A 23,241-nucleotide genomic window follows, 5' to 3' on the forward strand; every position below is an offset into this window, starting at 1 on the left:
AACTCTTCAAAGTGTAGGGATAGAGGGCACATACCTCAATATCATCAAAGCCATCTATGAAAAACCCACCGCAAATATCATTCTCAATGGAGAAAAACTGAAAGCTTTTCCGCTAAGGTCAGGAACACGGCAGGGATGTCCATTATCACCACTGCTATTCAACATCGTACTAGAGGTCCTAGCCTCAGCAATCAGACAACAAAAGGAAATTAAAGGCATCCAAATCGGCAAAGAAGAAGTCAAATTATCACTCTTCGCAGATGATATGATACTATATGTGGAAAACCCAAAAGACTCCACTCCAAAACTGCTAGAACTTATACAGGAATTCAGTAAAGTGTCAGGATATAAAATCAATGCACAGAAATCAGTTGCATTTCTCTACACCAACAGCAAGACAGAAGAAAGAGATATTAAGGAGTCAATCCCATTTACAATTGCATCCAAAACCATAAGATACCTAGGAATAAACCTAACCAAAGAGACACAGAATCTATACTCAGAAAACTATAAAGTACTCATGAAAGAAATTGAGGAAGACACAAAGAAATGGAAAAATGTTCCATGCTCCTGGATTGGAAGAATAAATATTGTGAAAATGTCTATGCTACCTAAAGCAATCTACACATTTAATGCAATTCCTATCAAAGTACCATCCATCTTTTTCAAAGAAATGGAACAAATAATTCTAAAATTTATATGGAACCAGAAAAGACCTCGAATAGCCAAAGGGATATTGAAAAAGAAAGCCAACGTTGGTGGCATCACAATTCCGGACTTCAAGCTCTATTACAAAGCTGTCATCATCAAGACAGCATGGTACTGGCACAAAAACAGACACATAGATCAATGGAACAGAATAGAGAGCCCAGAAATAGACCCTCAACTCTATGGTCAACTAATCTTCGACAAAGCAGGAAAGAATGTCCAATGGAAAAAAGACAGCCTCTTCAATAAATGGTGCTGGGAAAATTGGACAGCCACATGCAGAAAAATGAAATTGGACCATTTCCTTACACCACACACAAAAATAGACTCAAAATGGATGAAGGACCTCAATGTACGAAAGGAATCCATCAAAATCCTTGAGGAGAACACGGGCAGCAACCTCTTCGACCTCTGCCGCAGCAACATCTTCCTAGGAACAACGCAAAAGGCAAGGGAAGCAAGGGAAAAAATGAACTACTGGGATTTCATCAAGATCAAAAGCTTTTGCACAGCAAAGGAAACAGTTAACAAAATCAAAAGACAACTGACAGAATGGGAGAAGATATTTGCAAACGACATATCAGATAAAGGACTAGTGTCCAGAATCTATAAAGAACTTAGCAAACTCAACACCCAAAGAACAAATAATCCAATCAAGAAATGGGCAGAAGACATGAACAGACATTTCTGCGAAGAAGACATCCAGATGGCCAACAGACACATGAAAAAGTGCTCCATATCACTCGGCATCAGGGAAATACAAATCAAAACCACAATGAGATATCACCTCACACCAGTCAGAATGGCTAAAATCAACAAGTCAGGAAATGACAGATGCTGGCGAGGATGCGGAGAAAGGGGAGCCCTCCTACACTGTTGGTGGGAATGCAAGCTGGTGCAGCCACTCTGGAAAACAGCATGGAGGTTCCTCAAAATGTTGAAAATAGAACTGCCCTATGACCCAGCAATTGCACTATTGGGTATTTACCCTAAAGATACAAATGTAGTGACCCAAAGGGACACATGCACCCGAATGTTTATAGCAGCAATGTCCACAATAGCCAAACTATGGAAAGAACCTAGATGTCCATCAACAGATGAATGGATCAAGAAGATGTGGTATATATACACAATGGAATACTATGCAGCCATCAAAAGAAATGAAATCTTGCCATTTGCAACAACGTGGATGGAACTAGAGCATATCATGCTTAGCGAAATAAGTCAAGCAGAGAAAGACAACTATCATATGATCTCCCTGATATGAGGAAGTGGTGATGCAACATGGAGGCTTAAGTGGGTAGAATAATAAATGAAACAAGATGGGATTGGGAGGGAGACAAACCATAAGTGACTCTTAATCTCACAAAACAAACTGAGGGTTGCCGGGGGGAGGGGGTTGGGGAGAAGGGGGTGGGATTATGGACATTGGGGAGGGTATGTGATTTGGTGAGTGCTGTGAAGTGTGTAAACTTGGTGATTCACAGACCTGGGGATAAAAATATATGTATATAAAAAATATATGTTTATAAAAAATAAAAAATTAAAAAAAAAATATGCAACTGTAAGAAATAATAAAAAAAAAAAAAAAAAAAAAAGAACACTAGTTCAAAAAGATAGGGGTACCTCTTATATTTATTGCAGTATTATTTACAATAGCCAAGAAATGGAAGCAACCCAAGTATCCATCAATAGATAAATGGATAAAGATGTGGTGCTATATACAAGGGATATTACACAGCCATAAAAAAGAATGAGATCTTGCCATATGCGACGTGAATGGCCCTAGAGGGTATAATGCTAAGTGAAATAAGTCAGATAGAGAAAGACAAATACCATATGATTTCATTCACATGTGGAATTTAAGAAAGAAAACAAGAGACAAAAAAACAGACTCTTGGTGCCTGGGTGCTCAGTGGGTTAAAGCCTCTGCCTTCGACTCGGGTCATGATCCCAGGATCCTAGGATCAAGCCCCACATCGGGCTCTCTGCTCGGCAGGGAGCCTGCTTCCTCCTCTCTATCTGCCTGCCTGCTTGTGATCTCTCTCGCTCTGTCAAATAAATAAATAAAATCTTAAAAAAAAAAATCTTAGGAAATTTAAGACTGAAATCATACCAAGAATCTTCTTCAGCCACAATGGTATGAAACTAGAAATCAGTAATAGGAGGAAAGCTAGAAAATTCACAAATATATGAAGATTAACACATTCCTGAGCAACTAATATGTCAAAGAAATCAAACAGGAAACAAAAAAAAATTTTAAACAAACAAAAACACAACATACCAAAACTTATGCAAGGCTACAAAAGTAATTCTAAAAGGTAAGTTTATAGTGATACAAGCTTACACCAAGAAAAAAGAAAGATCTCAAACAACCTCACTTTACACCTCAAGGAACTAGAGAAAGAAACACAAAGCCCAAATTTAGTGCAAGGAATGAAATTACAAAGGTCAGAGTGAAGATAAATAAAACAGAAACCAGAAAAATGATAGAAAAGATCAACAAAACTAAGAGCTGGTGTTTTGAAAAGATATAATTAACAAGGCTAAGAAAAAAAGACTACTCAAATTTTAAGTAAAATCAAAAATGAAAGAGGAGGGCGCCTGGGTGGCTCAGTGGGTTAAGCCGCTGCCTTCGGCTCAGGTCATGATCTCAGGGTCCTGGGATAGAGTCCCGAATGGGGATCTCTGCTCAGCGGGGAGCCTGCTTCCTCCTCTCTCTCTCTCTGCCTGCCTCTCCAACTACTTGTGATTTCTCTCTGTCAAATAAATAAATAAAATCTTTAAAAAAAAAAGTTCTATCTGTCAACTTTAAAAAAAAAAAAAAAATGAAAGAGGAGACATTACATCTGGTACTACAGAAATACAGAGAATACTAAGAGATTACTATGAACAATTATATGTCAATAAACTGGATAACCTAGAAAAATGAACATTCCCGAGGAACATAGAGCCTATGAACACTGAATCAGTAAGTAACAAAAAATGTGAACAGATCAATAACAAGTATGGATTTTAAATCAGAAATCCAAAACCTACCAACAAAGAAAAGTCCAAAACCAGATGATTTTATGGAGAATTCCACCAAATGTGTAAAAAAAAATTGACACCAATCCTTCTCAAACTCTTTCAAAAAATTCAAGAGGAGAAAATACTCCCAAACTCATTTTACAAGGCTAACATTACCTTGATACCAATGCCAGATAAAGATACAATAAGAAAATTACAGGCCAATATTCCTGATGAACACAGATACAAAGATTCTCAACAGAATATTACCAGACTAAATTCAAAAGCACCTTAAAATCATCTTACACTATGATCAGGTGGGATTCAGCCCTGGGATGCAACAAGAGTTCAATGTATGCAAATCATGAACCATCACATACCATATTAATAAAATGAAAGACAAAAAAATTACAGATCATCTCAATAGATATAGAAAAAACATTTGACAAAATATAACATCCTTTCATTATAAAAACTCTCAATAAATTGGTTACAGAAGAACTATACCTCAGCATGATATAGGCCATATATATATGATAAGCCTACAGATAACATTCACAATAATGCAAAGTTGAAACCTTTTCCTCTAAGACCAGGAACAAGAAAAGAAATCCCACCCACCATTCCTATTAAACATAGTCCTGGAAGCTAAAGCAATCAGGCAAGAAAAAGAAATAAAAATCATCCAAATCAAAGAAATAGTAAAATTGTCTCTGCAGATGATATGATTTTATATATAAAAAAATCCTAGACTGCACCAAAAAAACTGTTAGAATTAATAAACCTATTCAGTATAGCGGCAAGTTACAAAATAAACATACAAAAATCAGTTGTATTTCTATATTAACAATGAAACAATTGAAAAAGTTATAAAGAAAACAATCCCATTCACAATAGCATCAAAAACAACAAAATACTTTAGGAATAAATTCAACGAAGAGGGTGAATTTCTACACACCAAACACAGCAACTTTGAAAAGAAAAAGAAAACAAACACAGAAACTGAAAATAAAAAAATGGAAAGATATACCCAGTGTTCATCAATTGAAAGAATAAATATTGTTAAAATGTCCAAATTACCCAACCATCTAAGGAGTCAATGCAATCTCTATCAAAATTCCAATAGCATCTTTCACAGAAATAGAAAAAACAATCCTAAAATTTGTATGGAACCACAAAAGTACACTCCAAAGTAATGGCCGAAGCAATCTGGAGGAAAAGGACAAAGCCAATGGCATTATAGTTCCTGATTTTAAAGTACTCTACAAAGCTATAGTATTTAAAACAGTATAGTAATGGCATAAAAACAGACATAAAAACCAATGGAACATAACAGAGAGCCCAGAAATAAACCCCTGCATTTATCTGACCAGGGCGCCAAGAACACTCATTGAGAAAAGAACAGTGACTTTAACAAATGCTGTTCAGAAAACTGGATTACCACATGCAGAAAAATGAAATTGGACCCCGGATCTTACAGCACTCTTAAAAATTAACTCAAAATAGGTTAAAGACTTAAATGTAAGATCTGATACAGTAAAACTCCTGTTAAGAAAACAGGGAGGAAACTCCCTGGCATTGGTCTTGACAATGATTTTTTAGATACAACCTCAAGTATAGAAGCAACAACAGTAAAAATCATTCAGTGGAACTTCGTCAAACTAAAAAGCTTCTGCACAAGAGAAACATTTTAAAAAATGAAGATGGGGCACCTGGGTGGCTCAATTGGTCACACATCTGCCTTTGGCTCAGATTATGATCTTGGGATCCTAGGATGGAGCCCCACATCAGGCTCCCTGCTCAGCAGAAAGTCTGCTTCTCCCTCACCCTCTGCCCCTCACCCCCCTCCAACTCCTGTTCTCTCTCTCAATAAAGAAAATCTTTTTTAAAAAATGAAGACAACCTATGGAATGGGAAAAAATATTTACAAAGTATATTTGAGAAACTATATTACCCAAAATATATAAAAACTCCTACAACTCAGTAATAAACAATGAAATTAAAATTGGGCAGAGAAACTAGATATATTTTTCCAAGAAAGACATAAAATGGCTGGCAGCTCTTTTTTCTTTCATTTACAAAAGGTAGGTTATGTTTATTTAGAACCATAAGCAGTCAACTGTTTCAGTGTGACTCAAGACCACAAAGATACCATTTCTACTTTACTCCATTCCAAGCCCTATGGTGGGCCCAGACTGGCAGGAGTGATGCTTGGGGCCCATTCACATAAAAACATACTCAACACAGTCATCATCAGGGAAATGCAAAGAAAAACCACAATGAAATATCAACTCACACCTTTTAGAATGGCTGTTGTTAAGATGACAAGAGATAACAAGTGTTGGCAAGGATGTGGAGAAAAGGGAACCCTTCTACACTATTGACAGAAAGACAAATTAGTACAGCACTATTGAAAACAGTACAGAGGTCCCTCAAAACACCAAAAGTAAAACTGCCAAATGATCCACTTCTAGGTATACACCCAAAAGTAATGAAAATAGGGAATCAAAAACCTATAAGCACTCCCATGTTTATTGCAGCATTGCTCACAAAGGCCAAAATATAGAAACAACCTGTGTTCATTTATGATTAAAAAAGATATACGTGTTTTTATATATGTATGCAACAATGTAGAATGACCTTGAAGGGCAATGCTAAATGAGATAAGTCAGACAGAGAAAGACAAATATTATATGTTATTACTTATATATGAAATTGAAAAAAGCCAAACTCATGAAACAAAAAGTAGATTGGTGGTTACCAGGCACTAGATGGTGGGGGGTTGGTGAGATGAGGTTTAAGGGTACAAACCTGAAACCAGTAGATAAGTCAGTCCTGGAGGCCTAACCCACAGCATGGTGATTATACACAATACTGCATTATAAACTTCAAAAAGGTAAGAGACTAGATCTTAATTGTTCTCACCAGAAAAAGAAATAAGTATCAAATAAATATGATAAATTTGTGATGTCAACTAGAAGTGTTAGCTTCTAGGGGCACCTGGGTGCCTCAGTTTATTAAGCAACTGACTCTTGGTTTCAGCTCAAGTCAAGATCTCAGGATCCTGAGGTCAAGCCCTGCACCAGGCTCCACGCTCAGCAGAGTCTGCTCAAAATGCCACCTCCCCCAGAGGCCATAAGCTTTCTCTTTCTAAAACAAGTAAAATCTTAAAAAAAAAAAAAAAAAGGTGTTAGCAACACAACAGTGGTACTCCTATTAAAATATATAAATGTATCAAATGAATATGTTGTATTGCCAAATTTTCTTTTAAAAAAGAAAGGAAGTCACATCACTTTACCCTTATACTTACCATTTCATTGCATACCCTGATACTGAGAATTAGAAAAGCCACCAAGCAGCAGTAGTAGTAGTATCGCGTGCCAGACCCTGTCCTGAGCACTTTAAAATTTTAATTTTGTTGTCACAATAACCTAGTAAGGTAGGAACTATTATCCTCATACTGCACATGAGGAAACTAAGGCAAAAAATGTTAAGTAACTTGTCCAAAGTTAAAAAGCCAGTAAGTGGCAAAGCAAAATTTTGTACCACGGCAATTTGTTCCTTCCCAAATCCATGCTATAACCATTACTACACTTTATAAACATTACTACACTTTACTACCTATTAAACATCTATTTTGATGGGGGGGTTATTAAAATTATCCCCATTCAAATATTTATTTAAGTATTAAAGTCTAAAGAAATTCTAATTCTCTACTTCATTTTCTGCCTACCTAAACAGCAATTTTTCTACATTCCCAACAAAATTTACATCAAAAGCATGTTTAGATTCCATAAATATGTCTCTTGAGTCTTTCTTTTATGTCTTTCTTTTTAAATTTACCTTCTCAGTCACCAGGACATTTGTGCAATATTTCCTACAGTTGGGCTAGAGTTGCTAGAGGGAGCTCGCCCTCTAGTGGTCCCATACTGATATGCAGTCAGATTAAGCATTTCACAGAAAGTGCTCCAACACCTTTTTTCCTATTACAGGTTCTGTGGCAGAGCACATATAAGAAAAAGAAAAGTATTAAAAAGCAAGTAATCCTGGGGCGCCTGGGTGGCTCGGTGGGTTAAGCCGCTGCCTTCGGCTCAGGTCATGATCTCAGGGTCCTGGGATCAAGTCCCGCATCCGGCTCTCTGCTCAGCAGAGGGCCTGCTTCCCTTCCTCTCTCTCTGTGATCTCTTCCCTTCCTCTGTCCTACTGTGATCTCTCTCTGTCAAATAAATAAATAAAATCTTAAAAAAAATAAAAATAAAAAGCAAGTAATCCACAATGGGTTTTAATGCATTATTGTATTTAATTGAGGGGATGACACTGTCCTCAGACTGGTAAGGCAGAACGAGGTCACCAAGGACAATTATTTAACTCCCGGCTCCAAAATAGGCAATTCAAATACAGCAGAGCTTTTTTTTTTTTTTTAAGTTTTTTTTTTTTAATTTGACAGAAAGAGACACAGCAAGAGAGGGAACACAAGCTGGCGGAGCGGGAGAGTGAGAAGCAGGCTCCCCACTGATCAAGGAGCTCCACGTGGGGCTCGATCTCACATGAGATCATGACCTGAACCAAAGGCAGACACTTAACAACTGAGCCACCCAGGCATCCCTATAGCAGAGCTTTTTAAAAAACCTACTACCCCTGTACCTTATCTTTCAAAAGGGGCCTGAAAATAACTATTGCAAAATCTGAAATAAATGTTAAGCCATAAAATTTCTGTGAAAACAATCATAAGGCTACATATATCCTCCAGGCTTAAGGGACCTGGAAGTAAAGATAAAGCTCTTCATTTGCCCTTTCCTTCTCTAAAGAATATGTGATTGATGGGGAGCTCCTGAATAGGAGTCCCCTAGTCACAAACCATTATGTATTCCCTTCATGTACAGTTAAGAGGCAATAACAGAAATGGATTTTTTAGAAGCTAGAAAATAACTAAAACAGAGCCAAAGTGCAATGTAATCTTAGACAGTTATAATAATCACAATGAGACAGTAAGCTACCAAACCTACCCACAGCTGTGCTTTACAGTATTGTTTTTCTTCTCTCAGGTCATAGGCAAAGTACCAAAGTAAAATTTTTCTTCATCACTGTTTTCCGATTCCTAATACTGGCGGACTCTGGAGCACATAAATGAGATTTTCTCCAACTATGACAAAGCGAGAAGAAATACTTGTGTCATGTAGCACGGAACAACCCTGAAAATAAGTAAAAGAAGCAAAACACCCAATTTACAGATTTCTAGTCCTTCTTCACTGAAATCACTGTTAATTTAACAAGTATTTAATGTGTATCAACTACATAAAAAGGTATATGGGAAGTACGGTAAAGCATTTAAAAATGAAGACTGGTCATTGTATTCAAAGAGTTTACAAACCAGTAAGAATTTCAACAGCAACCCAAACAAAGCAAGGGAGATCATTTTTCAGACTGGGAGGATAGGTGACATTTCATGAAGTAGCATTTACATGAGCTTTATGAAATGCAAAGGATTTCAACAGACAGAAAGGTATTCTAGGCAGAGGGAATTTTAGCAAACGTTCAGTGCTCATGGTGCTTGCTAATGGCATCTGAAGAATGACCAGTCCCCTAGTTCCAGGAGCATACTGGGGGTGGAAGGGAAAACAGAGTTGAGGATGAAATGGTACTATGGACTTTATTCCATACACAAAGGAAAATCATTAAAGACAATGAGCTGGGGAAGAAAGGGCATCAGCAGGGCTCAGGGAGGAAGATGATGCTGGTGGTAACAGGTAAGTTGAACTGGAGCTGGAGGAAAAGAAAGCTAGAGGCAAGCCAACAGCCTAGAAGGTCATCAGAATGGAGGAAGTGGAATAATAAAAGTTCATACAACTGTGAAGGTAGATACAAATGTATAACTGAAGGGAATGAGCTTAAAAAAAAAAAAAAAAAACACTGATTGTCCACATTTTTCCCCAAATAAAACCTGAGATTTAGGATACACTTCTATCAATGACAGTGCCTCACCACCTCAGTAATGATAAGAAAGGCCATGGTTAGGAGAGCCATCCAGGACCTACTCTAGGAAAGCAAATGGAGGAGCTGCAGCAGAACCTCTGGAGGGAGAAGCATGTTACTTTATTAAAAAAAAAAAAAAAAAAAAAAAAAAAAAAAAAGTAAACACATATGTCATTTTGATTCACCTTCTGTGAGAATCACTGAATGAGAACTCCCAAGATCCTTCTGACTTCCAGTCTATGGCCTTGACTTTGGTTCCTCTCATACACTGATTCCCCCTCATTTATGCTGCTTATGGTTCTCCGATGTGAGAGGTGGCCTAGACCATGATGATAATCTGAAGCAAAGGAAATGAACTATTCCAGCAAATAATTCATATGATCTCTACAAGGAGTGCTCTGTGGGTTTTGAACCATTAGGGCAGAAGTCTAACCTGAATTTAAAAAGGCAGAACTTAACCTGAATCTACCTCTTGAAAAGAGTAATAGATATAAAATATCTGTTTATTACCTACTGGCTCATTTATACTGGGTCAGTTAAATTAAAAAGGCACTGAAATAGACAAATTAAAAGATAAAGGAGACACTATCTTTTTCCACAATTTTAATTACCATTATTGCACCAATACAGCATATGCTTTATATACATATATTTTAAATTTCATTTTTCAATTTTTCAGCAATTCAAATACATAATATATTATCATCTTGAGAATACAAAGAACACAACATGGAGGAAGATTGAGAAAATAGGTTCCCAGTAGTTAGTCACTAGTGATTCTATATAACTTCCCATTTAGTGTTTTCTATTGGAATTTTAAAATGTCCTGCCATGGCTCTGTAAGAATAGAGCTGCCTGGAACAGGAGGCAATGAAAAAAAATGGACCCAAAGCTAAAAAGAGTCGGGAAGGAAATGTAGGAGAGAGAATATATTTTGAAAATAAATATAAGACTCCCTTCGGCCAGAGTGTACACATCCAAAGAAGTGCTAAGGGAAGAAATGACATCCTCCCATTTCATCCTCAAAACTGCCAGTTAACAAAATAGATAGTGCCCGTTCATCCAAGAAAGGGAACTCTCTTCACAGCATCATAAAAGGAATGGTGGGGTAGAGGAAAGGGAAAGTGGAGGGAGAGTAACTTGCTTCTGAGATACCCCAGGTTTATCAAGGCCATCACTCGGGCAAACCTATCACAGCCTGCACCGTGGACTCTCTGACTTCCTTCATAGATGGTGATGTAGGTAATAGCAGCTTTCTACAGAAAAGCTAGATGGACTGAAAAATAAATGTTTATGGGAAGGGGCCAGATACCCAGGCAGCAAGGCAATATGGGTCCTGAAAGAGAGCTACATGCTTTCAACCCCTCTGCTCTACATATCCGGTTAAAAACTCTAAACCCTTCAACTTCAGGTCAAATAATGGGGCAAATACAAAGTAATGCCACACTTCAAATGCAGCAACTAGATGGAGCTGCAAGAAAGTAAACGCTTCTCTACAACGTAACTTGGGAAACATGGCCCCTCGAACCTCCTTCATCCAAGAGACACCCACTGATCAAAGATGTTGCACTATTCAGCAAACAAAGAACAGTGAAAGTGCCACCAGCGAGACCCTCTGAGCATAGGAAGAAACATGTAAACACATGAGAGGGTGACGGAGCTGCACCTGGCACTGGGTGTTCACTGAACAGAATAAGCCTGAAGGAGCATATATAACACTGACTCACAAACAGTTCTTTCTTCACACCTATCCCTATCAAAACTCAATTTGTAAACACTGAGGTCAGTCAGTCCACTGTTAGGGTCTTAGGTTAATGGAAAAGGAAATTTCAAATTTCTGTCTCTCCTGAAATTGCTAAATAGGGCACACAGGGTCATGAGATGATTCGGAAAGAAGGAAGAATTGAAAAGATGGGAGAAAAATTTTACAGATGGTAGATTTTGTCCCCCCTCCGCAAAGAGACCTGGCCTTCTGAGCCCTGCATAGTCAGCCACAAGTATGGTGAGACCCATTATTCCCCTGCCTTAATCGTGAACAGGAGAGAAGGGATACTTTCTTGGCTGTACAGTAAGTAACAACATAGGGGAGTGACATAAACCAGCAATGGAGAAGCTATGAAAAAGATTGTCCAGTAATTTTGATTCTGGGGACAGTAGGAGTTCCTAGCTTCCCTCACAGATTGGTGCCCTCAAGTTCATTTTTTTTTTCTTCAAGTCTGTCCTTAATGTCCTGCCAATGCTATTCAGAACTGGACCCAGTTGGATGGCTGTGGTGCCTGGTTTGGAACAGAGCTGTAAGACAGGAGAAGAGAGAGAAAGCCAAAGGAATTAGGATAGCTACTCCATTCTTCATGTAACAGCTTCCAAGAAACTGCTGCCCAGACTTTCTGAAACTACACCTCGCGGAAATTCTACTTATCAAGTCTTGAGATATCCCACATCAAACATCATCCTACAACTCTTACCCCACCAACCCCCACACTTCCCTACTACTTTACCTAGAATTCCTGCCGAAGACTCTATGACCTGCAAATGCCCTGCTTTCCCAGATCAAGACTTCGTTTAACTGTAACATATCCTCTGACTGAGAGTATGGTGGTTTCATGAGGTTCATACCTGGATGCAGTGCTAAAGTCTCCCCACAGGTCATTGTTTGCAGAAACTGGAGCTGATGCTGGTGTCGTGACAGGAGCAGGAGAATCCAAATCTAAAAGGATATCTGAATACACAGTAAAGAGAAGAGAAAGAAAAGGGAAAACATAATAAAAATCTTAGTAATAAAAACTTATGCTCACACAAATCTACACACAAATGTTCACTGCAGCTTAATCTGTAATAGTCAAAAACAGAAGACAACCCAGATGTCTTTCCATGGGTGAAGGTTAAACATACTGTAGTACTTCCATACCATGAACTACTACCCAACAACAGAGAAACTACTGACAGACACAACTTGGATGAATCTCAAGGGAAGTATACTGAGTGGAAAAAGCCAATCCCCAAAAGTTATGTCCTCTATGACTCCACTTACATAACATTCACAGAAGTGACAAAATTATAGAGAGAGAAAAGAAATTAGTGATTGCCTAGGGTTAGTGAGGGGGTGTGAGGCAGGACACAGGAGGCAGATGCAGTTATAAACGGATGACATGAGGGATCCTTGTACGGATGGAGCTTGTCTGTATCCTAACCATGGTGATGGATCCAGGAACCTACCCAAAATAAAAGTGCGTAGAACTAAAAACACACATATACACACAAATGAGAACACGTAAATCTGATGAAATCTAAATAAGATCAGTAAATAGTATCAATGTCAACTTCCTGGTAGTATCTGACTTTGATTTTGCAAATGTTACCATTTAGGGGAACTGAGTAAAGGGTACACAGGATTTCTTTGTGTTATTTTTCATAACTGCATGTGAACCTATGATTATCTTAAAATAAATAGCATAATTCAAAAAAATTTAAAGTAAACTTTAGACATTATACCCAGTGCCTTCTGGAGACACTTATGAAAAGATGTAGGTTATAACCATTTTTACGTCAAAATTTCAAAAGAAGCTTACTCCTAGCAATCAATGATATGAATGCTCTACATCCTGTAATTCAATAAGTTAAAACTACAGATTCTAATACCTGCTTCTCTAATCTTTGGAAAATTGCTTCCCGAGTTCTAATGTTCCTATTCTTTTTATTGGAGAAGAGTTGACATTTACTTATTTATTTATTTATTTTTAAAGATTTTTATTTATTTATTTGAGAGAGATCGCAAGTAGGCAGAGGGGGGAGGGGAAATCAGGCTGAGCAGAGAGCCTGATGCGGGGCTCAATCCCAGGACCCTGAGATCATGACCTGAGCCGAAGGCAGAGGCTTAACCCACTGAGCTACCCAGGCGCCCCTAATGTTCCCATTCTTGAAATGGAAAAACTCCATCTACTCTTTTTCCCCTCAGATAATACGGAAGAGTGAAAATGTATTCATACACCCAGATGCTGTCTAATTTTCTCCCAAATACCTTTGGGAAGAAACGAAAGATAAAAAAAATAACATTTACTGAATGGCTGCAATTTTCAAAGGACTATGTTAGGTGGTGTCACATCATTTCTCCTTTATAATCCTGGGGTAATTCTAAGTCTCCCTTTTGCAGTTAAGGATATTGAGACGGGATGCCTGGGTAGCTCAGTCAGTTAAGCATCTGGCTTCAGCTCATGTCATCATCCCGGGGTGCTGGGACTGAGCCCTACATTGGGCTCCTTGCTCAACAGGAAGTCTGCTTCTCCCTCTTACTCTGCCCCTTCCCCCCATGTACACGGTCTCTCTCAAATAAGTTTTTTTGTTTTTTTTTTAAGATTTATTTATTTGACACAGAGAGAGAAGAGAGCACACAAGCACCAAGTCGGGGGAGCAGGAGGCAAAGGGAGAGGGAGACACAGGCTCCCTGCTGAGCAGAGAGCCAGATGCAGGGCTCGATCCCAGTACCTGGGATCATGACCCAAGCTGAAGGCAGATGCTTAACCAACTGAGCCACCCAAGCACCCCTCAAATAAAATCTTTAAGAAGCAAAAAGGAATACTGAGACTCAAAAATGTAAATAATGTTACTAAACACATTCAGATATAAAATAGCAGAGCTATGACCAAAATCTTACTCCATCTGACTCTCAGACCTATTAGCATCTCACCAAGGTATAATGAAGAAAACAGTCACTAAATCTACTCATTTTCCAACAAAGAACCTGCCAAATATCATGACTCTCGGTTCACTGGAAAAGCTTTAATTCCTTATTAGAGGCTGCCAGAATCACCGTGTCAGTACCAAGTGCCATTTAACAGCAAAAACATCAAGATACTCCTTGACAAACAGATGCTACCCAATCAAAACCTAAGATATGATGATTTCTCAAAGTTATGAAGAGATTTACCTGCATCACTACCTCCATGGTTAGATTTTGGAATGGGTGGTGGAGTGACATGATTGCTGATGGCAACGGAGGACGGTGGGGGAATAGTGACTTTGCCTCCAGGTGGGGGTGGGAGCAAGCTTAGGCCCCCAGCCCCTGTAGTCTTGGGCTTAGAAGCACCTCCTTTCTTAGTTGTAATGTTCTACATAGAGAAAACAGAGAAGAAAAAGTCACAAGCTTATTACAGAAATACAGGGAGTAGGGGAAAGAAAGCATACTCACCCCAATACTCAATTTGATGGTCTGTCCTTCCTTGAAGCCCAGATCCAACTTGGGACGATTATCCATGTCCTGAGATTCTTTGGATATCTCAGATTCCTGCTTTACCCACCTAAAAGAGTAAATTATGTTAATCTGAGATTACCTGAGAGTCCGGCACACAAACCTGAGTGTAACTAACTTATAGGAGACAGGATTCTAGAAAGCAGAGTGAGGGAATATGAAGAATGAAGAAGGAAAGGAAGAAAAGCCACGAAAGAGGGCAACAGCGTTCAGTGGCACTGAGGAGCCACACAGAATACATGTTTAACTTGTCCCTCCAAGGACAGCATTTAGCTGCCAATTCCCATCCTCCATGGTTGAGCGCTGCCCCTGAGGGAGTATTAATTCCTCAGTCCTTCCAAGCTGCATTCCTGTGCCAAGTGAGTGGACTTCCACAGTTTCAGAGTTCTGAGGCAGAAAAGCAGAGTTGTGCCTATGCCTGCCCTTGAAGTAGGGAGGAGATGGTGTGCATGATGCTACCCACCACAGCTGTGCCAAAACCAGGCAGGCAGAAGAAATGTTGAAACAGACATAAAACATGTCAGCTACACAAAGTAACAAAACTGCCCCACAACTCCCCACTATCTCCCATACAGTCCTGCTATTATTATATGCCTCCCTTAGCCACTTAAAAGCACAAGTCCCCAGAGACATAAGCAAAAGCATCTCAAAATACCATACAAGGGACCAAAAACATGTTCCAGGTTTTAAGGAAAGGATAGAGCAAATACAAAGATAATGTAAGCAAATGGAAAGATTCCAATTCATAATGCACTAGTTTACCAAAAACAGAAATCAGAAGGTAAAAGAGTGTCCATTCAACTGAAAAGGAGCACATCCAAAACCTTTTAACCAGGTAACTAAAGGTCAAATTTCACTCACTTGAAGTGATCTTGCAAGGAGACATTAAAGTCAAAGGCATCACCCCGATCTGTGAACCCAATGCCAATGAAAGCACTACGCCCTGTGAAAAAGACAGGAATATTCTCAATAGGAAGTACCCCTTGGGGAAAATTCCACCCAGTGAAAAGTCCGGAACATGAAACACTTTCTCACAGCCCAGGGGTCCACAATCTACATATAGCCCAAGGGCCAAATGCTGCCATCACTTGTCTTTATAAGTAACATTTTACTTGAACACAGCTACACCAATTTGTTTACACATTATACGGCTGCTTTCACAATACATCAGCAGAATTAAGTAACCACAGTTGAGGACAAAATCTAACTGCATCCTAACAAAAAGTTAGGACAACCTCTGATAGAGACTACAGAGAAAAGACAGAGAATGACTGCCCTAACATAGATGATTTAAGACAGTCCCACCAAAACCCACCACTAACAATGAGTGAATGGGCAATATATGTTAATTCTTTGGTTAGTTAGACACTTTGATTGATTTACATCTACCTATAAATCACAGTGTCTTGAACTTGTGTTCATATCTATTACTAATAACATGCTAATCCTTGTCCTTGCTTTTAGCAACTAGAGTTAACTATGAAGAAAGGAGAGGACAAATTTAGTAAACTAAAGAAAGATAAATGCAATTAGGACACACTTTCATTGAAGTGCATTACCTATTTTCCTACTATCATCCCATTCAAAATACCAGATTCCTTACCAGTACCATCCTGGATCCGGATTACAAAGTAGCGGCTGGAATCTGTCACTGTCTCCACAGCAATACCAGGATATTGTTCTACTGGTGCCTGAGCAAAGAGCTCCCCTGACAGGTAAGAAAAAGACTTCTTTGGGCAAAGGAAGCAAAAATCTAAAACTCCAGTTAACAAATATTTCCATTCCAATCCCCAACTTAAATGTACTTATAAATGCAGCAAACCAATACTCTTAATACGTCAGAGAGTCACCAGCACAGATTACCTGAAACTTTATCCTCAAGTTTGATGTAAGCGATCTTTCCTTTTGAAGTGATTCGGAGGCGACCAGTCCAATCAGGCTGGTCTAATTTCCAGTCAGATGCCCTAGAATAGGAAAATAGGAAGTCTCAGGTCCATGTCTTTAATTACTAAAAACCTACACAAATCATTTGTCACCGCTCTAATTTGCTGTCCTGAGCTTATTCTTTCTACCTATTAAATAATCAATAAGAATAACTCATGACCCCTCTACATAGATGTCTCATTATACATATAGCCCACAGCAAACAAGTCCTTACTATGTAAGGATTATCCAATAAGCATCAATAAAACATATAAAGTACAAATACAAGCAATTTTTTTAAATTCTCATAATAATACCATTTCCCTACTGCAGATAATAATTTATATAACAGTATTTTACCAATCAGGTAACAACAAAGTCTACTAAATAAATCATATTGGTAATAGAACCCTTCCCAAATCCCTAAATGTATCATCATCTTTCACTGAATTCAACCAATATTTACAGAGTGTGTATTAAGTCACAGGCACTATTCTGAGCACTTGGGATACAACACTGAATGAACAAAACAAAGACTTCTACCCTCGTGATGTTTACAATATAACAGAATACAAGTAATAAAAGAAAACATAAAAAATAAGCAATATAAATAATATCTCGGAAGATGGTAAGTGCTACAGTAAAAAAGAAAATGCAGAGGCAGAAAAGGGAAACTGGGAGGGTAGTGGAAAAATAAACAGGTTGTAACATTCATAAGGTGGTTGGGGAGACCTTATTAACAAAGCGAAAAGTGAGCAAAAATGTGAAGGAAGCAAGAAAGTTACCCATGCAGATATTGGAGGAAGGGGGCAATTCCTGGACTAGAACAATTAGTCAACAGGTGCTGAGATGGGAGTGTGTCTGGAATGTCTGCCCTCAAAAAAAGGAAGCTGCTACAGTAAGAATAAAATAAATTAAGAGATGAAGTGGGAGAGGTAACAGCCAAATTTTATAGGCCTTGTAAGAACTTTGGCATTCACTCTGAGTGAAGAAGCCATTACAGGTTTTAAGCAGAGGTGATACATGATCATGATCTTCCTTTTATTTTATTTGTTTTAAGAAAATAGCTGTTTTTTTAAAAGACTTAACTTACTTGAGAGAGAGGTGAAGGGAAGAAGAAAAATCTCAAGCAGAGACTTCCCACTGAAATGTGGAGCCAGACACATGGCGCAATCTCATGACCCTGAGATGACCACAACCAGAGCCAAAATCAAGAGTTAGATGCTTAACCTACTGAGCCACCTCGGCACCCCAATCTTCCTTTTATTTTAAAAGGATTACTTTGAAAAAATAATAATAATAATAAACAAATAAATAAATAAATAAAAATTTAAAAAAAAAAGAATTACTTTGTTGTGTGTAGAAGCAATGTAAGTGACGAAGCATGGGGATTAGTTAAGAGACTACTGCAGTAATCTAGGAGTCATAATGGTGACTAGGAAGATGGGGCAGCAGAAGTGGCTACATTTTGGATATATTTAAAGCAAAGAAGAAGGATTTTCTAATGGATTTAATGTGAGGTAGAAGGAAAGAGAAAAGTCAGGATGACTCTAAAGATTTTAGCCTGAGCAACGGAGCTGCCAATAACGGAGATAGACTATAGGTAGAGCAACGTCTGGGAAGAAAGATCAGGAGTTCAGTTTTGAATATGTAGAGTTTAAGATAGCAAACAGATTTTCAAGCAAAGATACAGAGAAGGCATTTGAATAGGAGTCTGGAGTTTAGGAAAGACATGTGGGCTAAACATACCGATGTCCATGGAAACATTACAAATACTGAATACTTATAATCTGTATGATGATAAATAAATTTGAATGAAATCTAAGACATTTAAATATGACTAATTTTACAAAGCAGTGCCTTGTGATTTTGTGGAAAAGAGAGGGCAAAGTAAAAGTTATTAATAACTTATCCTTGGGCAGCTGGCTGGCTCAGTCAGTAGAGCAAGTGACTCTCGATCTCGAGGCTGTGAGTTCAAGGCCCACGTTGGTGCAGAGATTACTTAAAAATATTATCTTAAAAACAAAACAAACAAACTCATCCCTTAGGAACCCGAAGACAAACACTCACAAGTTAGAAAGGTAACAATAAGTATATCTAAACAATAATAAGTTTAACAAGATGGCAAGCAAAAGATGGAAAAGAGAAAGCACAGGTTTTGAACAGGATTTATAAGACAAATCTTTGTCATGTCCACCTCTCTTGATGCCCTGCCTCAAAGACGCTCAAGTACTTCAATCTGATCCAGAATGCAATGCTCTAAAGGTCCCTGTATTTTAATGTTTTTTAATATGGTCATTACTTCTTCTATTATGCCTCTATGAGCTAAACACAGTATACTGTGTTTAGAACAAGCCTACCAGATGTGTTTCTTGGGACAAGTTCCTTGTCTTATTTATCTTGCGTGTCTAGTGGCCAATATTCAACAAATTCTCAATAAGTGAATGGATATGCCCAGCAGCAGTCTCCTTCAGCCCTGAGCCTTAGTTCCTTTCCCACTCCCAAGACCTAGCCTGAGGAACTCTTGGTTTCACTGGTCTTCTGAACTGACTTCAAATACTTTCATTCGCCTCGGTAATAAATCCTTACAGCAATCATATGGAACAGGCATGAAAAGCCTATTATCTCTGTCTCTCTAGGTGAAGAACAGTAACAACAGTAAGTATATAATGCCTAACTTCAAAGTCCAGCGTTGTTCTTATTACCTTAAAACAGACTATTAAGCTTACTATTGATTTAGCTGAGGAGGAGGGTAGTGATAAATATAAAAATTTTTATAAGTTGGGATACTATTTCTTCATCATTTATAAGTTTCTCATAGACTGAAACTATCAGTGAAAGCCTGAGAAGCAACAGCTCACTCTAGGTGATCTTAGTCACACAAACCAAGTGACTCCTGCCTCCTAAAAAGCCCAGTTTTTCCTTTAATGGCAGCCTAAAGAAGTCATGCTTATAATGGAAAATGCGTTCTGTAAACAAGATTAGGCAGAGAAAAAGACATAAGAGTAATGTTTATCAAGCATCTATTACATGCCAGGCATTATGCTCACTCTTACGAAAATTAAGTGAGAGGATACTGCAAGGTATAAGTAGTATATCCATTTTTACAAATGAGGAAACCACAGTTCAAAAGAGTTAAGTGTCGGGCGCCTGGGTTGGCTCAGTCAGTTAAGCGTCTGCCTTTGGCTCAGGTCATGATCCCAGAATCCTAGGATCAAGCCCCATGTCAGGCTCCCTGCTCAGTGGGGAGTCTGCCTCTGCCTCTCCCTCTGCTGCTCCCGATGCTTGTACACTCTTTTTTTTTTTTTTTTTAAGATTTTATTTATTTATTCAACAGAGAGAGACAGCTACAGAGGGAACACGAGGAAGAGGGAGAGAGAGAAGCAGGCCTCCCGCTGAGCAGGGAGCCCGATGTATTGCAATGAGGGGCTCAATCCTAGGACCCTGGGATCATGACCTGAGTGGAAGGTAGATACTCAACGACTGAGCCAACCAGGCACTCCTTGTGTGCTCTCTTGTTCTCTCTCTCTAAAGCAAGTAAAATTTAAAAAAAAAAAAAAAAAAAAGAGAGAGAGAGTTAAGTGCCTTGCCAAAAGCAAATAAATGGGAATCTCGTTGCAAACTTAATGCAGCTCTCTTCATTCATTATAGTAAGAGTGGATAATGATAAAATACCTTTTGGAGGATTACAAATGTCAATAATAAGCAGGAAAACATAGATAACAAGTAAAAGAGGAAAATTAAGAAACTGTTTTGATGCCTCACTGCTGTTAATGGACATAAGGATAAAAGGCTCTGGATAAACTAGGAAGTGAAGGTAGAGAATGCAGATGGGTGAGAGAAGGAAGGCCTTTAAAAAATCATAAAGCAGAAGAAAAAGAAGAGAAGCCCACTTTATGGTATATCCTATCCTCCAGAAAGTCTTAACTATTAAGTTGGGCTATTCCACCTTATTTAGCAGTTCAATCAATGCCAACTTATGCAATTAAGTATAACCTACTAATTTCTTCCACATTTAGAGTGCCCACTATGTGTCAGACACTATAGTAGACCCTGGTACTATAAAATTAGAAAATAAGTTAGAAAAGAAAAAAGTTGTTCATAGCTAGTCTGGCAAAACAAATTGAGCAATCAATTACAATACAGAAGTAAGAGCACTCACTATGACAGAGATAAGCATAGGTGTTGTGGAAGCATGCAGAAAACATACTAAAGCCAGAATGAAAAGGTAAAGGGGAGCTTCCCAAAGAAGATATCCCTCAGCTGAGTCACACATATTACTACCTGTAATTACCATCAGAAAGCATGTAGATTCCTATTATGGTCAATTTGAAGTCTGATTGAAAGACTGGAATTAGGACTACCTCTTTGCCAAAAGGTACAACCCACAGGGTCTAATGCACAGGTCAGCAAGCACAAAGATACTGAGTGATGATGAACTGATGATGAACTGATGATGAATGCCTCTCCGGTAAAGAGGCAAAATAAAGGGCAGAGGAGGAGCACAACAGTCAAAGTAATAATAAATGCCAAGAGAAAAATCATGATGGTGATGTGGATCAGAGAACAATAAGAACAGCATCCTATCTATTTACATGCTGCTTTACTGTTTCCTAAATTCTTTCACATTGTATTATTTCATTTAACCCTCCAAAAACTTCTGTGAGGTACATAACCAGAGCAGATTTTATTATCATTAATTTTTTTTCCCTATTTCACAGATGAGAAAACTAAAGCTTGGAAAAGCTAAGAGATTTGTCTCAAATCATACAGCTGTTAAGTTGTCAGAAGTCATACTCATATTTCTTAGCATGTAATCCAGTTAACATGTTAACTCTTTCCACTGCATGACCTCATGACTTCCTACAGCATCCTCAGAACCTGTTATCGGATTACAAGGTGGTTAGTTAGCACTACAGAGAAAATGCTCCATTAACTCTGGAGAGAAAAAGCTATGGCAGAGGTAAAGTGGGGAGGGGGGAGGAAAATAGAAAATACTATGTAATCATCAAGAAAACGTACTGAAAAGAAACAGAATGGACAACCAATGGAAAACCTATAATCCTAACCTTTGCCCACTAGCCAAAGAACTGAAAAGGAAAACCAAATGGTGGATGGTATTTGGTAGCAAGACTGACAACTGCACAGAAGATAAACTGTATCACCTACAGAATGGCCAACAATGACTATCCACAAAAGCGTACCGGGTACTGGTAATGGGTATGAGGGAGGACGGGAGGGGGTTTCGACAAGGGTGACAAACTGAAGGACGCAGGAAAGAACTAAAGGTGACTGGCAATGGAGCAGGGACGATTGGATGTGGATGATGTGGAGCAGATGGGTAACCCAGAGGGGCCCAAGGGAGGAGGGGTGTGAAGATGCAGACGGTAATTTTTCTAAAAGCGGAGGAAACCAGGATGGCATTCCACAGTGGGGAAAGAACAGGAGGGCTGGGCCATAACAACCCAGGTAAGCAGGCTAACAAGGTGACAACCCAGAGGTGGCAGTGGCAAGGGACGTGCAGCGTGCTACCTGAGGAAGAAACTGTCATCCCCGACCCGGTATGCGTGTGCTGCAGTGCCTCGGGGTTAATACCTGTAACCGCGGTTGGAGGCCCGGGGAGGAATCCGGTAGACGCTAACGTCGGGCTTCACACACAGAACAGACTCGTACTCCAACTCGGCCGCCATCTTGGCTCTGCACTCCGCGCCACCGGGGGCGGGGTGTATGGAATGGGGACGAACTGTTGGGGGCGGGGGAGGTGGGCTGTGCGCAACTTCCGCTTACGCTGCTTCCCGCGCGATTTTAGTTGGGTTCCTGAGATTAACCTCCGGAGGTACCGGCTGGGGAAGCCATATTGAAACCTGGAAACCGTGAAGCTGCGCAGTTCGCCATCTTGGGTAATGGCAAAACGGCCTTTCCAGTGCGTGACCCACGTTATGGAAATCTCGATTCCCAAAGGTGATTAGGGAAAGCGCCATCTTGGGGCTGGAAGGGTCCTGCAGTACTTGGGGAGGAAGAGGACCATGTTGAAAACTGGGAGAATTTTTTTCTGACGAGAACCACTTTTTAACCAGTTTCCCGGCAGAAAAAGGGTAATTACCTGTTGGTAATCCCAAACCGGGTACCTACGTAAGTACATGACTCATAGTCATGGTGGATTTTTAATCCTCCGGCGTCTAAATGTTAAAAATGCCCAGCCTGATTGTTGCCTAAAAGCACCGTTTAATCTCGGATTTCACGGAACAACACCTGTTGAAATAGTTTGCCACACTTTCAGTGTACATTCTGGTTATCTTTTTGGAAAATAACCTCAAACTCTTAAATGGGACCAACTCAATTACTGATAAATTAGCAAAAACTAATGAGCTATTACTTAATGC

At 39.0% G+C, this 23,241-nt stretch overlaps 1 protein-coding gene across 6 annotated transcripts in view; it reads right to left on the reverse strand.

The window, feature by feature from the left end:
• NECAP1 (NECAP endocytosis associated 1) overlaps window positions 1-22,603 on the reverse strand; it is a 93,042-nt gene extending 70,439 nt beyond the window's left edge. For 4 of the 6 annotated variants that reach the window (XR_009356611.1, XR_009356612.1, XR_009356610.1 and 1 more), the window contains exons 1-8: window positions 22,454-22,603; window positions 16,799-16,899; window positions 16,539-16,643; window positions 15,797-15,878; window positions 14,876-14,984; window positions 14,615-14,795; window positions 12,307-12,409; window positions 8,724-8,860 (exon numbers count right to left, since the gene is read on the reverse strand). Coding sequence is in view for 2 of the 6 variants with exons in the window: in XM_059184720.1 (XP_059040703.1) it covers window positions 8,764-8,860; window positions 12,307-12,409; window positions 14,615-14,795; window positions 14,876-14,984; window positions 15,797-15,878; window positions 16,539-16,643; window positions 16,799-16,899; window positions 22,454-22,548 (873 nt within the window). In the remaining 4 variants the exon portion in view is untranslated. Of the gene's footprint in view, window positions 1-8,723; window positions 8,861-9,875; window positions 10,028-10,278; window positions 11,983-12,306; window positions 12,410-14,614; window positions 14,796-14,875; window positions 14,985-15,796; window positions 15,879-16,538; window positions 16,644-16,798; window positions 16,900-22,453 lie in introns of those variants that run through there. The other 2 variants (XR_009356613.1, XM_059184721.1) reach the window with 2 other exon arrangements.
• Window positions 22,604-23,241: the final 638 nt, after the last annotated feature.

The sequence above is a fragment of the Mustela lutreola genome, chromosome 8 (assembly GCF_030435805.1).
Source record: "Mustela lutreola isolate mMusLut2 chromosome 8, mMusLut2.pri, whole genome shotgun sequence".
NCBI classification, from domain to species: Eukaryota; Metazoa; Chordata; class Mammalia; order Carnivora; family Mustelidae; genus Mustela; species Mustela lutreola.